This window comes from Pagrus pagrus (genome assembly GCF_965226575.1).
Source record: "Pagrus pagrus genome assembly, chromosome: 11".
NCBI classification, from domain to species: Eukaryota; Metazoa; Chordata; class Actinopteri; order Spariformes; family Sparidae; genus Pagrus; species Pagrus pagrus.
This window is the reverse complement of record NC_140195.1, coordinates 2614644-2636497: the sequence shown is the minus strand read 5'-3', so window position 1 is coordinate 2636497 and position 21854 is coordinate 2614644. Positions and strand designations below refer to the sequence as shown.

The window sequence follows — 21854 nt, the reverse complement described above, 5'->3', positions numbered from 1 at the left end:
ATCAGGAAATACTCCGAAGGCTAGACCGTCCCATTTAACAACGGTGGACGTCTCTCCGAAGGACCCGGCCATCGTGGATGCAGCCCCTGAAGGATGCAGCCCTTGACTTGTGTTAGTACACGGGGAAGATCTGCGGCGACGTCGACGTGCGATTCAGCGTTTCAGTGAGGCGTATGTCGTTTCCAAGGGTGACGCAGGAATGACCCGCCCTGTTCTACCTCTGACTTCCTTGTCTGTCAGTCGTTATCGCGAGATTTGAAGTACCACACTTCCGTAAAGCTTTCATGTTGTCGTGGCCGAGTGGTTAAGGCGATGGACTAGAAATCCATTGAGGTCTCCCCGCGCAGGTTCGAATCCTGCCGACAACGATTCAACGTTTTGATTTTCTCGCACAATTAACATAAAATTTTAGTTACTCTAATCAAATCTAAATCACCCACGAGTCTGTTCTACCAGACACGTAGCTTGGAACATGCAGTTGGTTTTGTTTGTAACTGAAAAATGTAGGTTTTCGATAAGTTCAGGATCCAGGATGTTAATCGCAGCACATTAAATCATATGAGACTAACAAATAATACTTGATTCATTTGTTTTGTTATAAAAATGTCAATGTTTTGTACACATTACAAAAATAGACCACACACCCATGCAGATATAAATATTGTTGCATTGCATTTAAATAAGGGATGATAACGTTACTGCAATTCGTGTATTTACCACTAGGGGGAGCTGCTTGTATAGTGCTTGCTGTTTACGTTTGGGACAGTCTGTGGTTACATGGTGAGTCAACTGTGATCATCAGTGACTGTGCAGAGTCACTGTACACTATGGAAGTCACAGAAATCAAGTCATGTTATTTATTTATTGATTGATTTAACTGTGTCACATACAGGCTGAGGAACAGCTGCACAAGCTGAACAGTTTTCATGAATGTTGCATTGTAAAAACATGAGAAAGAAGAAAACCTCTAAATAACAAATCACACAGTATTTATCTCATCACACAGTATATTATCTCATCACACAGTTTATTATCTCATCTATGTCAGAAAAGAGTGAATAAAGTCTGTTATAAGTTCCCACAGCCCAATGAGATCACTTCAAATGTCTTGTTATAAATCGACCAACAGTCTGAAACACAAAGATATTAAGTTTATGATCATATATGAGAAGAAAACATCAAATCCTCACGTTGAAGAAGCTAGAACCAGAGAATATTTGGTATGTTCAGTTGACAAATAACTAAAAGGATTAACTGATGATCAAAATAGTTGATGTGACTGATCGATTCATCCACATGTTGCAGGTCTATTCTGACACATTACATGAGCACTTTGAGGAAAGAAACACACAAACTCAACATTAAAGGAGCATTCTGCAGTTTTGGTGAAGAAATGTTAAGTTTGTATTATTACCTGATTAATATTGTAAATATTAAAATGATGAGTTTGAATTTCTTCTCCAAAACTACGTAGTGCCCCTTTAAAACTCGTCCTTCTTCCTCTTCTTCTTTGTCTCCTCCTCCTTGTGGAAGACCTTTCCATCCGACTGCTTCCTCCAGCTCAGTTTGACGTCTCCATCCACCCCCTGGTCCTTCAGCCTCTGTTTGAGCTGATAAAACCTCCTCAGCATTATCACTCACATAGAGATATTACATTCTGCACTGTTCTTTATATGTTCCTCTATTTCAGGAGCGCTCTGCATCACGTTTATATATTCACATGTTGTGTTCCCTAAGATGGCGTCGCCCTGTTGGCCTGCTGTCCTTTCTGACTTTCTCCTCCTCTTTCTTCTGTTGTAAAGGCTCTGGCTTTTCTAAAACTGACAGTAAAGTTTGTGCTGAGCGTCGACTCTTAACGAGTCACAGTTGTACCTCAGTCAGGCCTGCAGAGTGGCACGACTACACTCTTTAATCCTGCACATATGTACGTGCACAGCTTCCTACACAATGCTCAGCTCACGTCATGTTTATCTGTTTCCTACCTCTTCACACTGTTTCTTGTTCTGCTGAGTTTTCCCTCGGGGATCAATAAAGTCTGATTTTATTTGACTTTGTTCTGTTTGTGTATAAAATTAGAAAGGTCCAACATGATTTACCTCCTTCAACATTTGTTCCATCACAGCAGGGTCGTTGAGATCCAGAGAGGAGTCCTTTCTCTCCAGACGCACTTTGAACACTTGCCTTGTAGTCGTAGGGACTGTGAAAAACATATGTTCATATAAATATTGACTCATCAGTCTGAACAATGACAGGGAACATGTGGCTCTGTCCTCCATCTGTGGCAGGGCCGGCTCTCGCCATTTTGGTGCCCGAGGCAAGATTAGGAGTTGGATTTATGACTGCAGCTGAAGTAAAATATCTCATTATGTGTGTAATGTAGACGATGCCCACAGTCACATACAGTTAACAGAACTCACCGGCGTCAGGCTGCGTGATGCTGGAGGTTGGTGGCGTGCTGGATGTGGTGCTGCTGCTGCTTGTTGTCTGAACTGCAGCTGTATTCAAACACACAGTACGTTCATACTGTTACACCACTGCATTAAGTCCGTTTGTGTCATTCTACAACTGCAAAACATCTGTTCATGTAAATATTGACTCATCAGTCTGAACAATGACAGGGAACATGTGGCTCTGTCCTCCATCTGTGGCATCTGTTTGCTAACTTTACAGATAATTTCATGTCAATGATAAACATCAGGAGTGTTTACATTTTTTTTTCTGTCCATAACTTTGTTTTGTGTTGTTTTTGTTACATTATCATTGAGGACATTTGATGCTAAATTAAACCAAAATACAAATATTAATACAAGTTGAATCAGGAGTTAACACTCACGTAGGCTGTAGCAAACAGACGGTTTCTTGTGGTCACAGGGAGCGTCCCACCATTTTCCATCTACGCCCAATTCTGCTCCCACACAAGCCTCCATCCCACCATCAGGTTGACCATAACGTTGATTCCAGTACCTAAATGAGGAGTTACTTCCATCCGACCACTTCCAGGAGTCTCTGAAAAGGCCGATCCAGACTATATATCCTGGATTTAGCAGGTCGTTTACCTCCTGGTTCTCTGCTGTGTTCCTCACACTGGCCAGGTCTGTGTGGTGTTCTCTGCAGTAGCTCTGGGCCTCAGTCCAGTTCATGTGAGTCTCAATGAGGACAAACGTCACATTCAGCCCTGAAAACAGAGCACAGTGCTGTGCAGAGGTACTATAACATACAGTTTACCATCCATGCCGTGTCTGTGGCAGTATTCACAGCATTATAAATCCACTGAATAATGACTTTGTAAAATAAAGATGGAAGACATGATCATCTTAATAAATGTTACTGAGTATTTCTTCAGTCTCTCCCCATTAATAATCACATCCTTAAAATCTACATCTAACAGATCGACACATTATTTTTTCTACATGTGAATATTTTCTCAGATTTATGAAACACAAACATACGGGCCCCTCTGAAGGGTCACCAGATACATCTGAGGGCTCGTCAGATGGTTGATGGGAGAGGAAAGAAAAGAAAAAAGTTCTGATACACAAATCTGTCTTCAGCTTTTCTTTTCTTTAACTTTCCTCCAATATTTGCTTTCACATAGAACACTGGATCATCTGACTTCTTTGGACTTCACCATGTGAGAAGTTTAGTGGGGAAATGTTTCTTTGGTGGAACTAACAACACATGAACATGTGAAACATGACAAGAAGCTCCAGTAGACAGAGCTTTGTGTTAGAGGTCACCAGCAGAAAGAAGCAAGAAGGTTGGGAACTAGTTCAATATATAACAATGTGTTGTATTTTATAAGCTTCTCATATGTTTTTAATGTTTATATTAATCTGAGCAGTAACAAGTAACTACAGCTGTTGAGTAAATGAAGTCAATTCAAGAATACATAATTTTCCCTCTGAGATCCAGTGGAGTTATAAAGTTACACAGTAAATAAAGTAGCGTAGTAATAGAGTACATGTACTCAGTTGCTTTCATGTGGGCTGTGGAGCCAGATCTGCCTTTTATTATCTGAAACAGCTAAATTGCGGCCACGTCTCCGTCTGAGTGACTCAGAGACTGAAGCATGTTTTTAAATCCAGCAGGATGGACTATTACAATGCTCTTCTATCTGCTCCACCCAAACAAGTCCTTCATCACTGACAAGCTTCTTTTTCTCATTCTCACCTGCATCGCTGTCAAATCATCAATATTAATTGCTGCCTTATTGGCTTGTAAGTCGTCTGTGAAGCTCTTTGAATTGTACTAACTTTGATGGAAGGTGCTGTAAATAAAGTTTGACTGACTGATCCTGTATCGGCCCAAATAATGAGGGAGAGCTCAAGAACCTGAACTGGTGTGTTTTAAACTTCACTGCTGAATATTCTCACCTCTGACATCCATGCAGACCGACCAAAGGCGAGTTTTACAATTATAGTCGTACCATCGTCCATGATCAGGCATCACTGTGCAGTGCTGTATACTTTGATAGTTGTCTGGTTGTTCAGTCCCCCACTGTCTGAACTCAGTCTCCCCGTCTTTGTAGAAACTGGCGTCTGACAGTGACCACCTCCAGCTGTTCACGTCATCATACAGCCCGATCCAGAAATCCTGAAAGCAATATTTTAATGTTTCTTTCTTCAGCCTCACATTTATTACACGACAACACAATATACATTCAGAAGTGAATCTGAGGCTTCAGCAGTCTGAGTGACACAGATCCAGTTCATATCTTCCAAAGTGACAGGCTTTCTAATACAACATTCCCTCCTTTTGTTTCCATCCACTGCAGCTCAACAGGGACACTCAGTCTGGTGAAACACAACGGAGTTTTATATTAAAAACACTTCACAGCCCGAGTCTAAAAGAGTTGGGACGCTGTGTAGAATAAAGACACAATGCAAACATTTGCAAAGAGCTGACTTCAGTCCTGCTGTTCCTGAGCTCATGTAGTAAAATCATTTAAGCAATCGTGTCTGACGACCTCGCCCCATCCTTGCTTGTGAACGACTGAGCCTTTCGAGGACGCCCCTTTCATACCCGATTATGATACTATCACCTGTTACCGATGAACCTGTTTACCTGTGGAAGGTTCCCACACAACAACTTTCAGGCTTTTGTTGCCCCGTCACAATTTGTTTGAAACGCGTCGCTTCAGAATAGACATATATTTACACAAGTCAGTGAAGTTGAACATGAAATAAATAAATAGTCTTTGTACTGTTTTAAACTGAGTTTGTCAAAAAGGATCAGCAAATTATCACATTCCCCGATTCTGTTTAATTTGTATTTTACACAACGTCCCAACTTCTTTGGAGTGAGCGTTGTATACATATATAGACATATGTAGACATATAGTCTATGAGTACATTTCATATTGTAAACAAATAAATATGAGGCATTTTCTAGAGGTAGAGGTAGGAGTAGTTTAAACTCAAGCTGCACCTTAATCAGACACAAGATTAAAGTGCTGCTTACAATGTCCTTCTGAGAAGTAGTGGAGTAGAAGTACAGAGTGGCATTACATGGAAATACTCAAGTACAAGTACAGTACCTCAAAATGTTACTTCAAAATGTATCTACTGACTTTACACCAATGTGGAAGTGCAAAACTTTCAACCTGCGTGTCATTTACATGTTTGTCAAAAATGGCTTTGAGACTAAAGAAAGACATCAGTGAACTCACAGTGGACACTTTGCTTTTATCTACGGTGTCGATCAGGATCTTCACGTCCTCCATGTTGTCTATAGTTGCCAGGTCAGTGTATTTCTCTCTGCAGTACCTCTGAGCTTCAGTCATGGTCTTCAGGTCATAAACAAAATGGTACTGAGGACGGACATGTGATGAGACAGCACTCAGCCCTGTAGTGACAGACATGCATACTGGTGACATTTGGGCGAAACATGACTTCTGTGAATCATCTGGACTTTGTCACGTTGCATTTCAGTGTATTCAGGTGTGTCGTTGTCTCTGTCAGTAAAATCAGCTGTGGAGTGTAACAAAGTCATTTACTTCAGTACTGTACTTAAACTAGTGACAGGGTTGGGGGTGTCTGTTGACACTTTAAGGACAATTTGCAGTATTTCTGTTTATGTAACTTTATATTTCTACTCCATTACATTTCACTGTAATATCTACGACGGAGTATTAGGGCCCCATTGAGGGGGGGAAAAAACCACAAACTTCGAGAATAAAGTCGTAATTTATGAGAATAAAGTAGTAATTTTTGACAATAAAGTCGTAATTTACGAGAATAAAGTCGTAATTTATGAGAATAAAGTCGTAATATTGCGAGAATAAAGTCGTAATTTATGAGAATAAAGTCATAATATTACGAGAATAAAGTCGTAATTTATGAGAATAAAGTCGTAATTTATGAGAAAAAAGTCGAAGTACTTAAAACGGAAGTAGGTCGATTGAATGGTTGTGACAAACAGGTGATCAGATTGTTTACATAAGTATGTTGATCTTGACAGGTTGCTTATTGTTTACAGAAAAATGTATTGATGTGTTTGCATCAAACCAAAGTTTTTATTGTTTACAGAAAATGTATTGATCTGTTGTGATCAAAGCAAGGTTATTATTGTTTACAGAACATATGTGTTGATCATTTGTGATCAAGTTGTCATGGATTACAAAAGTAAGCCAAAGACATTGGATTTCTTGAGGTCACTTGCAGATCTTTGTATGAAGAGATTTTATTCTGACTGTTTACTCACTTGTGAAGTTATTAAAAGATATGTCTCCGGAAAAGATGCATTTTCTTGCATAGTCTTTTTAAAGTCCTAATACTTATGATGATATGATGCTGATGTGCCAAAAGATTAAGTAGCTCCTTGTTTGTGAAACCTATCCTAAAGTACAACTCCACAAAATCCTCCACGGCCCTCATTTTACCAACTGTCTTCCTCTAAAACAACAGGTTAGAATATTATGACTTTATTCTCATAAATTACGACTTTATTCTCGTAATATTATGACTTTATTCTCGTAAATTACGACTTTATTCTCATAAATTACGACTTTATTCTCTAAGTTTGTGATTTTTTTCCCCCCTCAATGTGGCCCTAATACTCCGTCGTAAATATCAGACTTTTACTGCAGTACATTTAATTGTTATTCAGATGAAGATTTTAGTCTAAAGACACATGACAACCTGAAATACAGTAAAATACATAGTTATATATTACACCAGTGGTTCTCCGGGACGTCCCAGTAACTCAAGTGGTAGAGCATGCGTCTCATGCACAGAGGCTGATCATTAAAGGGGCACTACGTAGTTTTGGATAAGAAATTCTTTTTAAAAAATAGATATTCAAAATATCAATGAGGTAATAATACAAACTCAGAAATATTTATCTTTTCCATCAGTGAATAAACCAGCTGTTCTCAGAGGAGAATAAGGTCCCAGAACACTGTTTGAAGCTGGAGAGGTGGCAGGGTCCGCCACATATAAACAAAGTAAAACAGTATAAACTGTGTCGTCCTTTAAGGTCAGTTTGTTTATTCAGTCATGAAAACAAAGAGTTTGTTTATTTAGTTTGTTTAGGCAGAAAAAAATCCGCCAATGAAGATCTTTCTCTGCTCATTAACATTTCTTCACTAAAACTACAGAATGCTCCTTTAATGGATTCTGATACTTTAAGTCCATTGATCTGATAATACTTTTGTAGTTTTACTGAAAAGAGAGGTTCACATTTTTTGAAGTCTGGAGGTTTAAAGGTCCCGTCCCAAAGTTTTGGCTCGTCGGTGTATAAACTGTGTGTGTGTATAAATATATATACTGTATATAAATATATTAATGAGTGCAGGTACAGAGTCTAACTACAGTTTGATTGAATCATCCCTAATTGTATTTTGAAGAATAAATGAGAGCTGTGATTGGTTCCTGCTTTATTCAGACAGATCCTAGTTTATTGTTTCTTGTTTTAAAAGTCAGTTCAGCATCGAGAAATATTGAGGAACTCAGTGATGGTTTGTAAACGGCAAACACCAAAGCTGGACTGGAAAAAACAGAAAGCTGAAGATTGTAAGAGCTGCAGCGCGACCACAAAATATTTCAGGGTAAAAGAAATCAAACTCAGAGGATTCAGTTTGCATCAGTCTGTGCGTCAATCAAAGGAGAAGGATCATATAAATGTGGGACATCATTTTTAATTTAGACTTCTGATGACAGTTTTGTCCCCACAAGGTTATGTGCTGTAATAAAAGAATATAAACATCTATAAAACAAATAAACTACTGACCTGATGCAGCCATGATGAGCAGCAGGACTGCGTCCATCTTCGTCGGCTCTCTGTTCGCTCTAATGTGAGACTTCAGACTGTGGCTGTTGATGTAGCTCATTAAAGCTGACACGGCTTCAATACGATACGTCACTGTCCACCTATGATTTGCACACATAATTGATGCTATTCCAAGTAGCTTTCAACATCTGACTCACAGTACACCTCAATACATTAAACCTGTATACATGACATGGTTTGCATACTTCATTTGGCTACCAAAGAGTTGATGACAGGAAAACAGACGAGAACAAGACATTTACAGTAAACAGGGTTGAACATACTATTGTTCATTCAAGACTGGGTCAAAACAAGTTCTGAATGCAGAACAGAGGTACAAGTGGCAAGCAGCATACAACATCAGCACACAGTGTATTCTTAAACTGTAGCTGGACACTGGAGAAAGAGCTGCTCAGGTCCTTTACTTTAGTAAAAGTACTAACACCACATGGTGAGAATACTCCATTACAAGTAAAAGTCCTGAAGTCCAAACCTAACATGAGTAAAAGTATATAAATATTATCAGCAGGATCTTTCAGTATAAAAGGTGCTCACTGTGCCATGAAATGTTTCCTGTCAGTGTTTTTTTTTAACATCGTAACATTATGATTTAAAAGACCTCCCACCTGGTGGGTGTCCTGGTAGCTCAGTCGGTAGAGCACGCGTCCCACTTGCAGAGGCCGTGTCCTCGCTGCAGCAGCCCAGGCTCCAGTCCGACCTGCTGCCCTTTGCTGCGTGTCGTCCCCCCTCTCTCTCATCAGGCTTCCTGTCACCTCTCCTCCCCTGTCCCGTGAAACAGGCCAAAAATCACATTAAAAACAACTATGGTTGATCTCTCAGAGGTCTCTTATTTTGAAGGGGCACTATGTAGATTTGGAGAAGAAATTCAAACTCAGAATATTAATATTTACAATATTAATGAGGTGATAATACAAACTCAAAATCAGTGAATAAACAAGCTGGTCTCAGAGGAGAATAAGGTCCCAGAACACAGTTTGAAGCTAGAGAGGTGGCAGGGTCCGCCACATATAAACAAAGTAAAACAGTATAAAACATCAGAGGGAGGGGCCCCACACACACACACACACACACACACACACACACACACACACAGAGAAAAGAGGAACTGTAGACCAGAATAGACGAGAGGATTAGAGATGATTTTCATACACTGAGGTACGTGTCAGGCAGCAGGTAACAGGTGTCAGATTACCAGGCCGCTGTACCATCTTCTCTCACACCATGTTTAACCCGTATAGAAATCTTACCAACGACAGGCAGAAATCCACATTACTTCTGTGGACAAGCCACCAAAATAAAGTGAGTTTCAACCTGCCGGCCTGACGTTTAGGTAATTGTCCAAAATGGCTTTGAGACGAGAGAGAACGGTGAACTCACGTGGCTGTATTCAGAGTCCACCGCTGAGCTTTTATCTGCCATGTCGTTCAGGATCTTCACGTCCTCCATGTTGTCTGTAGTTGCCAGGGGGCTCTTCCAGAAAGGAGGTTCAACAAACTCTGAGTCTAACCCTGAACTCCGAGTTGACTCACCCTGTGAAGTGAAACTCTGAGTTTTCAGTTCCAGAACAGCTGATCTCAGTTAGGTCAGTCGACTCTGAGTATGTTAACTCTGAGTTGAGCTCGTGCCTGACGACTAGTAAAAAGCCATCATCAATGGAGATGGATGATACTGTGATTCACCATGGCAACAGGGAGAAAACAGGAAGCAGACATTTTCTGTGGGGAAAAAAGTAACACGGCTGCAGCCGTAATAAAAATCACTGACAGAGTTTTAGATGCGGTCGTCTTTTAATTTTGAATTGAACATCACTTTTAGCCTTTGAGGAAGTGGCTGAATGTTGTTCAATGTTTTATTTTATTTTAGGCTATTTTATTTAATCTAGATCGGCTGAAACGAAATATAAAAACAGTCTCACGATGGCTCCTCACTTTGGTTTTATTTGACATATTAAACAAAGTAAAAGTTTATTCAGTGGATATTTTAACTTGTAGTAGCTTTTACCACCAACAGATGCTGTTTAACACACATCTGCGTCCTAACATCCTGCTGAGGAGATGAACATGAGGTGGTGCTCACCTCCACCTCCACCTCCACCTCCACCACGTCCGCCAGAGGCAGAGGAGCTGGTCCTGAGTCAGGTCGCTGGGTGACCAGAGGCAGAGGAGCTGGTCCTGAGTCAGCTCGCTGGGTGACCAGAGGCAGAGGAGCTGGTCCTGAGTCAGGTCGCTGGGTGACCAGAGGCTGAGGGCGTCACTCCCCCCCAGGACCCAACATCAGAGGCAGACAGACACTTACTGTCTACAGACTGAACTAGAAGTCATTTAGTCTTATACTCAGCGGCAAACTAGAAACACGGACTTTGAAATTACGTTGTTGGAAAAAATACAATAAGCTTTACTGATGGTTACTTTTGTAGCTATCTGTGAGAAATAAAGAAAGCCAAATGAAATGTGAGTTATTTCTCCTTTTCTGGCTGCTGAAGGTGATTGATTAACCTGCAAAGTGATTTAAAAAAAACGCAGAGGATGGTTCAGATCTGAGAGCACGTCAGCGATGACGTGTAGCCTGATATTCGCTGTGCGGCCGGAGAATATAAATGACGGACTGATGAGGAGCGTCTACTGTTCAGTTCAGTCCTTGTCAGGGAGTGAGAGCTCATCTAAATGAATCTAAATTCTCCTCCTGGTGTAAAACTATGTGAATTATTTCTGCTTCAACATGATCGGACTGAGAAGGAAAGGACAGCCGCTGTCAGACAGCTCCGTCACACTCAGGGTTTCTTCAGGTGAACCTGCCAGTGAGCAGGTGAGGTTCACAGAGTCAGTTACCGCGGTAACAGACCAGAGTTTCAGTTACCTCTCTTTCTGGAGCTGAACACTCAGAGTTTCTCTCATCTCAGGGTTAACAAACTCAGAGTTTTCTGGACTACCCCCCAGGTGTGTGTGTTTTTCTCTGCAGTACCTCTGAGCTTCAGTCACGTTCTTCAAAATGGTGCTGACGGTGAACATGTGATGAGACAGCACTCAGCCCTGCAGGAACAACAGGACGACAACATGAGACTGTTGAAACGTCACATTTCTGTGTGTTCAGGGGTCATTATAGGAAAATCAGAGGTGGGATGAAAAACAGTTGCGTAAAGAACAATTTTGAGTATTTCTGATTGTTTTTGACATTTCACACTTCAGTGTCGTACTTTTACTGCAGTACATCTCCTTAAGAAGTGAGTGAGGGCATCCTGTGTGTGAGAGACAGAGACATGTTGTACATGAAGAGTCAAAGCTGACGGGGTTGTACACATTGTGTACTTACTCAAAAGGCTGTGTGGCCCTTTGACCTCCTGAACAATGAACGACAGACATCACCCATATAGCCTCATAAACACATGGAGAAAAAGTCATCAACTAGCAAAGTCGTGATATTGTTTCAAAAAGACAACAGAGCCGCATTTAGCTCACCAGGGAAACACGAGAGCAGCAAATGGTGACCGACTGTCTGAAGCCCGCGCTGCTCGCTAACAGCCGCTGTGACCTGGATCTATGCACCAGACACTGATGTTATAACGCAGCTGGCAAACTACACACGCTGTGACAAAAAGTCAGCGAGCTCCCTGAATAATGTCTCCAGCACCACTTCATCACGTCTGATCCAGGCAGACAGCGCAGTCCATTCACAGCCTCTCACCGCAGCTCCAGCTCTCCCGCCACTCTCGCCGCCAGCGCCGCCATCTCTCTCTCGCCTCGGCCTCGCCTCGTCCCCCTCACGGTCACCTCCATCATCATCGGCCGCCAGTGCTGCCACAGGTGCGGAGGCTGGTCCACCTGTTCCACAACTTACTTTTAACTTGGATACTGGACACACATCCACTCCGGAGACACCCAGCGGCGTCTCTTCCTCGGTGTCCCCCAGTGTTGGCAGCAGCAGGACGGTTAGCCGCCTCCCAGAGCCTCGCGCTGCGCGGGAGGCTGATTTAGGGACCGTCAATAAATTGTTTGTTTGATCAACACGAAAACAAAGTTTCTCCACGCTGACTTCACGATGTTAGTGAATATTATGATTAAAAAAGACTGATTTCATGCAGCACACTTATTCTGACTGCTAATGTGTTCTGTGTTTATTGTGCAAAAGTATTTTAATAAGGTAAAGTCTTTTTTTCAGCAGCCTCCGTGTCATGTGACCCAGTGACGCCAGACCGATGCTGAATTGTATCACTGAATGGGATCAATGACACTCATCTGTTTCTATTATATTTTAATGCTTCTTTTATTTTATGTAATACTCTGATAAATATCAGTAGTATTTATTCTGTTATTTTCATGGGAATAAGTTAAGGATAAAATGCCAGTTCATGGTAAAGTTAAAATTCACATAAATAATTATTTGATATAAATAACATATTAAAATGTTTAAATTTATGTTTAAAATGAGTGACTTTAAAAGTATAGTTTCATTGTGTGTGAATGCCTTTAAAAAGTTAAAAGTAATTCTATTACGTTATATTACGGGCGTGAGTTCATGACCTTAGAAATGTTTTACACTTCCGGGTAGAGACCTGAGTAGGAGAAGAAGAAGAAGAAGAAGGAGGAACGCGTTAATGGCGCAGAGCAGAGACTTCGGGACTGTGTGTGTGTCGTCTCGGTGTCGTTTTTAACCCCGGAGAACTGAACTTTTTGTTGGAAATCACGCTGGGAGTGTGTGTGTAAAACTCTCCAGGGCAGTGGGGTGTTTTTATTAGAGACGAAGGAAGTTCAGCCGAGTTAGCTAGCCAGAGCTAGTGCTAAGCTAACTGCACAGTCACCATCGTCGGGAGGAGACGGTGGAACAGAGAACGCTCGCACGGACGGGACGAGGACTGCCAGGTCGTCACGGAGCAGTGTCGCCGGGTCGTCACGGACGGGGATCGCTGGGTCGCGGAGCAGTGTCGCCGAGGACGGACGGACGGACGGACGGACAGGCGGGAAACGTGGTTCGGCATCTGCAGCTTGGTTCAGCGGGTTTCTCAAACACACAGAGGTACTCACAGTCACTACAGAAAACCACCATGAGCTCCAACTAAGCGCGCCAACGAACAAAGTAAGAGTGCACTCAGGTTGAACAATTAAGACTAAACCAGAACATATTTACCCGGGGTTTGTTTTTTTTCTCTTTTCTCTCTTTCCAAAACAAGAGGTATGAATGTGTGGTTTCTCTCCTGCATACCTCAATACATTGTCAAAATCTGATATCCTGCGTTATGTCATTGAATGATGTTTATTATTTAGATTAATGAGTAAGTATCATACAGTGAGTGAGATATATACACATTACCCTAGACAGTTATTATTTTTGAGATGTATCTTTTGCCACAATATATTGCATAAGGGTTTTAATACACGAGCCGGTGGTAAAAGGGTTACATTTATATGAACATTTATTGTGAAAATTCAGCAGTGTCTTCCAATAGCTTCCAGGTCACGTGACCCAGGTCCTCCAAACCAATGCTGAATTATATTGCTGAATGGGACCAATGAGAACCATCTCTTATTACTGGATCTTACTGCTACTTCTATTTTATATGAATGTTTCTTATGAAAATTCAGGTTCTACAGACCAATGCCGAATTGTATAAATACATGGGCCAAATAAGACACATCTGTTTTTGTTAAATTCAACTGCTTCTTCTATTTTATTTTAACATTTATTATGATTATTCAGCATTTTTTCTCAATAGCGTCCATGTCATGTTACCCAGTGACTCCAGACCAATGCCGAATTGTATTACTGGATGGCCCAATGAGACATACCTTTTACTATTTTTACTATTTTACTGCTTCTTCTTTTTTATATAAATATTGATTTTGAAAATTCAGCAGGTTTTTTCATGACCCACGTCATGTGACCTAGTGACTCCAGACCAATGCCGAATTATATTACTGAATGGGACACATGAGACGCAGCTCTTATTATAGGATTTTACTGCTTCTAATATTTTATATAAATATTAATGTGAAAATTCAGCAGTTTTTTCCGATAGATTCAGTGTCATGTGACCTAGTGGCTCCAGACCAATGTCGAACATGTTTTCAGCTGTGTGACGATGCATTTTGCAGCTAATCCAAGAGGGTTTTTAAAGAGTTCATTTGGTTTAAGGAGGAGGAGGATTCTCTGAACACATGAAGGAACACTTCATCCTTCAGTTCATCACAAACACTCACCAGCAACACATCTGGAGATACGTGGTTTTCAGGTGTGTAATATGCAAAGTAACTAGTAAATACAGCTGATAGTATTTGCTTCTGAGATGTAGTGGAGTACAAGTATAAAGTAGCATGAAATACAAATACTCAAATTAAATACAAATACCTCTAATTTGTACTCGAGTAAAGTACTTGAGTAAATGTACTAAGTTACATTCCACCTCTGCATCCTGTGACTCTAGAAGAGGGCTGCAGATCACAGAGGCTGTTATGGGAGGCGAATATGTTCATCAATGAACCCAGTTTAATAACTGAAGAAATGATTGAGCTCAACTCATTATGAAATGTTAACTCATCATCACGTTCATAAAAACATCAACTGGATATTATTTTCATTTCATAATAGACTTTAAAAAGACTCAGAGTTGTTCTGACATTTTCTCAAACCACACTTCTTTATTTAATGTCACACTTTTTATAAGGACACACTTTATTTCACGCTGTCATTTTTCACATTTCATTGACAGTGGTGTTGGCACCGCCCCCGTCATCTGTCAGCCAATCACATGCGCCCGCCTCACTTCAACTAGCAAACTGAACGAGTGCTAATTTAGCCAGTTAGCTCCTGTTAGCTGGAGCAACAACATCAGAGTCATTCTGAATCAACCAACTAGAGGCTGCTGCTGTAAATACACACAGATTGGCTCAATAGACTGAAAGGTGAGGTGCTGAATATCACTCTGAAATGAACAAAGACTTTTCATTTTAAAGAGTCTTCAAACATTAAAGCTCATCTTTTTAATGTTTTCTTCACTGCAGCTTCCTCCAGTCAGTTCTTATCTGATCTAACCTGCAGTCATTTATCTCATCACACAGTATATTATCTTATCACACAGTATATTATCTCATCTATGTCAGAAAAGAGTGAATAAAGTCTGTTCTAAGTTCCCACAGCCCAATGAGATCCCTTCAAATGTCTTGTTATTATCGACCAACAGTCTGAAACACAAAGATATTAAGTTTATGATCATATATGAGAAGAAAACATCAAATCCTCACATTGAAGAAGCTAGAACCAGAGAATATTTGGTATGTTTAGTTGACAAATAACTAAAAGGATTAACTGATGATCAAAATAGTTGATGTGACTGATCGATTCATCCACATGTTGCAGGTCTATTCTGACACATTACATGAGGACTTTGAGGAAAGAAACACACAAACTCAACATTAAAGGAGCATTCTGTAGTTTTGGTGAAGAAATGTTAAGTTTGTATTAGGGCTGTAACGATTCATCGAGTTACTCGATTACAAAAATTGGTCGAGGCAAAAACTCTGCCTCGAAGCGTCGTTAAATTCCTATGACGCGCAGGGATCTTGAATGTTCCACACGGACCGTTGTTACTACTGCGTAAAGTGCCGTACACGGACACAGAGAGCCCTCTCCGTCGCCGGAGAGCCTCTCCGTACTCTCCGGGCGCATGAAAGATTTTTTAAGTGTCCGTCACTCCGTCGAGGGGAAACGGAGACGGCAAGGGCTGTGATTGGTCCTCTAAACTCACGTCCTCACGCTGGTTCTCCAGCAGCCCGGGGGAGATTGCATTGCGTATCCGCCACCACGACGGAGAACTGCGAAGGCTCGAGATGACATGCCAGAGCAGAATCAGTTTGTGCGCGTTTAAAAAACGTAGATATGATATCTGCTTTACAGACAGTTGAGACCGACGTGACATGTTCTCCCTCTCTCTCTGTCTGTCTGTAAGTGTGTGTGCACGCGTGTTTGTTTACGTCGGTCCGGAGCTCCTCCCTTCGTAAACGAACACGGTCCGGACCGGTTCTATAGGAAAAGTGACCTTAAATAACTTCTGTTGTGATTTGGTGCTATGTATAACATAAAATTATATATAACACAGCACGCGTGCACACACATAGGTTGCTAGGTTACCATAGCAAATAGGCCTATCCCAGAGATTATATATTATTTGTTAGTAGGTGGTTGGAAGGTGCAATCCCTTTTTGTAATGTTGTATAAGACGACACTAAGGCAAAATGGCCGTTACTATTTAAGTTTGTATTGATTCATAGTGTTACATGTTATACATGTTTTACAGTAAGTTGAAACTGTATTGTTATTTAATTGTTTGCACTTGCACTAAATGGGTAAATTGCAATAAAGTTTTGGAGCCAAATGTTTGAGTTGTAAGAAATACCTCTGTTTTTTTAAGAAATAAAAGCCAAATGGTTGATCATTTTACAGCCACATCATTTTCGTCATGCATTATTTGTTTTGGTTGTTTAAAAATGCAAAAAAATATATATATATACGATTAATCGATTAATCGATCGATAAAGTGCTAGATTAATCGATTCCAAAAAGAATCGATAGCTACAGCCCTAGTTTGTATTATTACCTGATTAATATTGTAAATATTAAAATGATGAGTTTGAATTTCTTCTCCAAAACTACGTAGTGCCCCTTTAAAACTCGTCCTTCTTCTTCTTCTTCTTTGTCTCCTCCTCCTTGTGGAAGACCTTTCCATCCGACTGCTTCCTCCAGCTCAGTTTGACGTCTCCATCCACCCCCTGGTCCTTCAGCCTCTGTTTGAGCTGATAAAACCTCCTCAGCATTATCACTCACATAGAGATATTACATTCTGCACTGTTCTTTATATGTTCCTCTATTTCAGGAGCGCTCTGCATCACGTTTATATATTCACATGTTGTGTTCCCTAAGATGGCGTCGCCCTGTTGGCCTGCTGTCCTTTCTGACTTTCTCCTCCTCTTTCTTCTGTTGTAAAGGCTCTGGCTTTTCTAAAACTGACAGTAAAGTTTGTGCTGAGCGTCGACTCTTAACGAGTCACAGTTGTACCTCAGTCAGGCCTGCAGAGTGGCACGACTACACTCTTTAATCCTGCACATATGTACGTGCACAGCTTCCTACACAATGCTCAGCTCACGTCATGTTTATCTGTTTCCTACCTCTTCACACTGTTTCTTGTTCTGCTGAGTTTTCCCTCGGGGATCAATAAAGTCTGATTTTATTTGAATTTGTTCTGTTTGTGTATAAAATTAGAAAGGTCCAACATGATTTACCTCCTTCAGCATTTGTTCCATCACAGCAGGGTCGTTGAGATCCAGAGAGGAGTCCTTTCTCTCCAGACGCACTTTGAACACTTGCTTTGTAGTCGTAGGGACTGTGAAAAACATATGTTCATATAAATATTGAGTCATCAGTCTGAACAATGACAGGGAACATGTGGCTCTGTCCTCCATCTGTGGCAGGGCCGGGTCTCGCCATTTTGTTGCCCGAGGCAAGATTAGGAGTTGGATTTATGACTGCAGCTGAAGTAAAATATCTCATTATGTATGTAATGTAGACGATGCCCACAGTCACATACAGTTAACAGAACTCACCGGCGTCAGGCTGCGTGATGCTGGAGGTTGGTGGCGTGCTGGATGTGGTGCTGCTGCTGCTTGTTGTCTGAACTGCAGCTGTATTCAAACACACAGTACGTTCATACTGTTACACCACTGCATTAAGTCCATTGTGTCATTCTACAACTGCAAAACATCTGTTCATGTAAATATTGACTCATCAGTCTGAACAATGACAGGGAACATGTGGCTCTGTCCTCCATCTGTGGCAGGGCCGGCTCTCGCCATTTTGGTGCCCGAGGCAAGATTAGGAGTTGGATTTATGACTGCAGCTGAAGTAAAATATCTCATTATGTATAATAATAATTATAATAATAATAAATTTTATTTGTAACGCACTTTATATTTAACAAAAATCTCAAAGTGCTACAACAGCAACAAAAAAAAGAAAAAGAAGTTAAGACAGAGTTAAAAGCAGATATCAAAGTAACAAGCAAGATTACAGATTAAAAGATTTTTTAAAAAGGTACGTTTTAAGGCCCTTTTTAAAACAATCAATCGACTGTGGAACCCTCAGGTGTTCTGGGAGGGTTTTCCACAGTCAAGGAGCAATGTATGTAATGTAGACGATGCCCACAGTCACATACAGTTAACAGAACTCACCGGCGCCAGGCTGCGTGATGCTGGAGGTTGGTGGCGTGCTGGATGTGGTGCTGCTGCTGCTTGTTGTCTGAACTGCAGCTGTATTCAAACACACAGTACGTTCATACTGTTACACCACTGCATTAAGTCCATTGTGTCATTCTACAACTGCAAAACATCTGTTCATGTAAATACTGACTCATCAGTCTGAACAATGACAGGGAACATGTGGCTCTGTCCTCCATCTGTGGCATCTGTTTGCTAACTTTACAGATAATTTCATGTCAATGATAAACATCAGGAGTGTTTACATTTTATTTTCTGCCCATAACTTTATGTTTTGTGTTGTTTTTGTTACATTATCATTGAAGACATTTGATGCTAAATTAAACCAAAATACAAATATAAATACAAGTTGAATCAAGAGTTAACACTCACGTAGGCTGTAGCAAACAGACGGTTTCTTGTCGTCACAGGGAGCGTCCCACCATTTTCCATCTAAGCCCAATTCTGCCACCACACAAACCTGATTCCCACCATCAGGTTGACCATAAACTTGATTCCAGTACCTAAGTGAGGAGTTACTTCCATCCGACCACTTCCAGGAGTCTCTGTAAAGGCCGATCCAGGCTTCATATGCTGGACGCATCACGTCCTTTACCTCCTGGTTCTCTGCTGTGTTCCTCACACTGGCCAGGTCTGTGTGGTGTTCTCTGCAGTAGCTCTGGGCCTCAGTCCAGGTCATGTGAGTACCGATGAGGACAAACGTCACATCCAGCCCTGAAAACAGAGCACAGTGCTGTGCAGAGGTACTATAACATACAGTTTACCATCCATGCCATGTCTGTGGCAGTATTCACAGCATTATAAATCCACTGAACTAATGACTTTGTAAAATAAAGATGGAAGACATGATCATCTTAATAAATGTTACTGAGTATTTCTTCAGTCTCTCCCCATTAAAGGTATAATATGGAGAATGAGCAGAACACCGCCATCTAGTGTCTCGAGGTCGTAGTCGCAACAACAAAAAATAATTCCAGCAGTCGGGTTGCCAGGTTCGTGATTGGTGAAACGCAGTCATGTGACAGAGCCTGTGTTGGAAGTGTCTCCATCAAAACATAAACAAATGGAGTAAATGTAGCTCGTTACTACCCACCTCTGCAGCCAGAACAGAGCAACATTCATTTACAAGTTTAATACGCGGATCGGACCGGGTCGGGTCTTTACTCTGACACCAATGAAGCAGCTTGGAAACTGTTTAAACGGGCGATCGTGGGATGCAATGAAGGAGTTTAACGGCTTCAAAACGCACGCCGAAATAGCTACGTTTCTCCTCGAACGGTAAGCTAACTTTCATGTTTATTTAGCTGTAACGGCTAGCGCTAACGGTAACTGTCAGTCAAACTGCTCTGCAATATGGTGCGATTTGTCGGAGGGGATGAGTTCAAACAGGCTCGAACAGACCCGGCCCAGTAGCCTACAGGAGACCGGAGTCTGTTCGAGCCTGTTTGACTGACAGTTTGACTGACAGTTACCGTTAGCGTTAGCGTTAGCCGTTACAGCTAAGTAAACATGAAAGTTAGCTTACCGGTCGATGAGAAACGTAGCCATTTCGGCGTGCGTTTTGAAGCCGTTAAACTCCTTCATTGCAGTCCATTGACTCCATGCTTGGCCTATGTTGACCCTCGACTTTGCCCTTCTCTGGTCACTCAGCTGCTGAGATAAATAACGCCGTCTTCTCTGAGGCTCCCAAACAGCTACATTAGCAAACTCCATCTCACCCAGTGCCAGCCTACAGTAGCTGCGCCGGAGCAACTGGCAACCCGCAATTTACAGCCACTATTGGCTGGTAAAATGTAAACAGAACGTGACAGAAAGTCATTGTCGAGCCCGTCAAAAATTTTAAAAATATTAATTTAGACAAAAAAAATTTTTTTTATGGAAAAGCAATACTTTCATTCTGTACCCCCCAAAACGCCCCGTGGATGTATTATTTTTTTTAAAATATTGCTTTTAATAAAAATTCTACATATTCAACCTTTAATAATCACATCCTTAAAATCTACATCTAATAGATCGACACATTATTTTTTCTACATGTGAATATTTTCTCAGATTTATGAAACACAAACATACGGGCCCCTCAAGGGTCACCAGATACATCTGAGGGCTCGTCAGATGGCTGATGGGCGAGGAAAGAAAAGAAAAAGTTCTGATACACAAATCTGTCTTCAGCTTTTCTTTTCTTTAACTTTCCTCCAATATTTGCTTTCACATAAAACATTGGATCATCTGACTTCTTTGGACTTCACCATGTGAGAAGTTTAGTGGGGAAATGTTTCTTTGGTGGAACTAACAACACATGAACATGTGAAACATGACAAGAAGCTCCAGTAGACAGAGCTTTGTGTTAGAGGTCACCAGCAGAAAGAAACAAGAAGGTTGGGAACTAGTTCAATATATAACAATGTGTTGTATTTTATAAGCTTCTCATATGTTTTTAATGTTTATATTAATCTGAGCAGTAACAAGTAACTACAGCTGTTGAGTAAATGAAGTCAGTTCAAGAATACATCATTTTCCCTCTGAGATCCAGTGGAGTTATAAAGTTACACAGTAAATAAAGTAGCGTAGTAATAGAGTACATGTACTCAGTTGCTTTCATGTGGGCTGTGGAGCCAGATCTGCCTTTTATTATCTGAAACAGCTAAATTGCGGCCACGTCTCCGTCTGAGTGACTCAGAGACTGAAGCATGTTTTTAAATCCAGCAGGATGGACTATTACAATGCTCTTCTATCTGCTCCACCCAAACAAGTCCTTCATCACTGACAAGCTTCTTTTTCTCATTCTCATCTGCATCGCTGTCAAATCATCAATATTAATTGCTGCCTTATTGGCTTGTAAGTCGTCTGTAAAGCTCTTTGAATTGCACTAACTTTGATGGAAGGTGCTGTAAATAAAGTTTGACTGACTGATCCTGTATCGGCCCAAATAATGAGGGAGAGCTCAAGAACCTGAACTGGTGTGTTTTAAACTTCACTGCTGAATATTCTCACCTCTGACATCCATGCAGACCGACTGAAAGTGACTTTTACAAGGATCGTCATACCATCGTCCACCATCATCCATCACTGTGCAGTGCTCTTTACTTTGATAGTTGTCTGGTTGTCCAGTCCCCCACTGTCTGAACTCAGTCTCCGCGTCTTTGTAGAAACTGGCGTCTGACAGTGACCACCTCCAGCTGTTCACGTCATCATACAGCCCGATCCAGAAATCCTGAAAGCAATATTATAATCTTTCTTTAGGCTGAATTTTAATATAAAGCGTTCGACCCTGCTCTATCTTTGAGCTGCTAAAGGAAATGTTTTCAC

General features: G+C 41.1%; 2 protein-coding genes across 9 annotated transcripts; both read right to left on the bottom strand.

Annotated features, from left to right (window-relative positions):
* Positions 1-632: 632 nt before the first annotated feature.
* Positions 633-12297, bottom strand: LOC311264893 (secretory phospholipase A2 receptor-like). 7 transcript variants are annotated; one of them, XM_084366086.1, is made up of 11 exons: positions 11971-12297; positions 11483-11524; positions 9667-11318; positions 8895-9051; positions 8230-8369; positions 5669-5844; positions 4374-4593; positions 2834-3175; positions 2418-2495; positions 2097-2197; positions 633-1610 (listed from the first exon to the last, which is right to left on the bottom strand). In XM_084366086.1, exons 5-11 carry the CDS (start codon positions 8327-8329, stop codon positions 1482-1484), a joined length of 1146 nt encoding a protein of 381 aa, XP_084222212.1. In that variant the 5' UTR covers positions 8330-8369; positions 8895-9051; positions 9667-11318; positions 11483-11524; positions 11971-12297; the 3' UTR covers positions 633-1481. The 7 variants fall into 7 exon arrangements, with proteins under 7 accessions (XP_084222212.1, XP_084222214.1, XP_084222213.1 ...); XM_084366088.1 differs by lacking the exons at positions 11483-11524; positions 11971-12297 and adding an exon at positions 11599-11952 and having other exon boundaries at positions 9667-9819; positions 10378-11318; XM_084366087.1 differs by lacking the exon at positions 11971-12297 and adding an exon at positions 11745-11952.
* A 2123-nt stretch (positions 12298-14420) lies between these two features.
* LOC311264894 (uncharacterized protein) lies at positions 14421-21608 on the bottom strand. 2 transcript variants are annotated; one of them, XM_084366090.1, is made up of 6 exons: positions 21540-21608; positions 18918-19259; positions 18501-18578; positions 17877-17954; positions 17556-17656; positions 14421-17069 (listed from the first exon to the last, which is right to left on the bottom strand). In XM_084366090.1, the coding sequence occupies exons 1-6, from the start codon at positions 21550-21552 to the stop codon at positions 16941-16943; spliced, it is 741 nt and encodes a 246-aa protein (XP_084222216.1). In that variant the 5' UTR covers positions 21553-21608; the 3' UTR covers positions 14421-16940. The 2 variants fall into 2 exon arrangements, with proteins under 2 accessions (XP_084222216.1, XP_084222217.1); XM_084366091.1 differs by lacking the exon at positions 17877-17954.
* Positions 21609-21854: the final 246 nt, after the last annotated feature.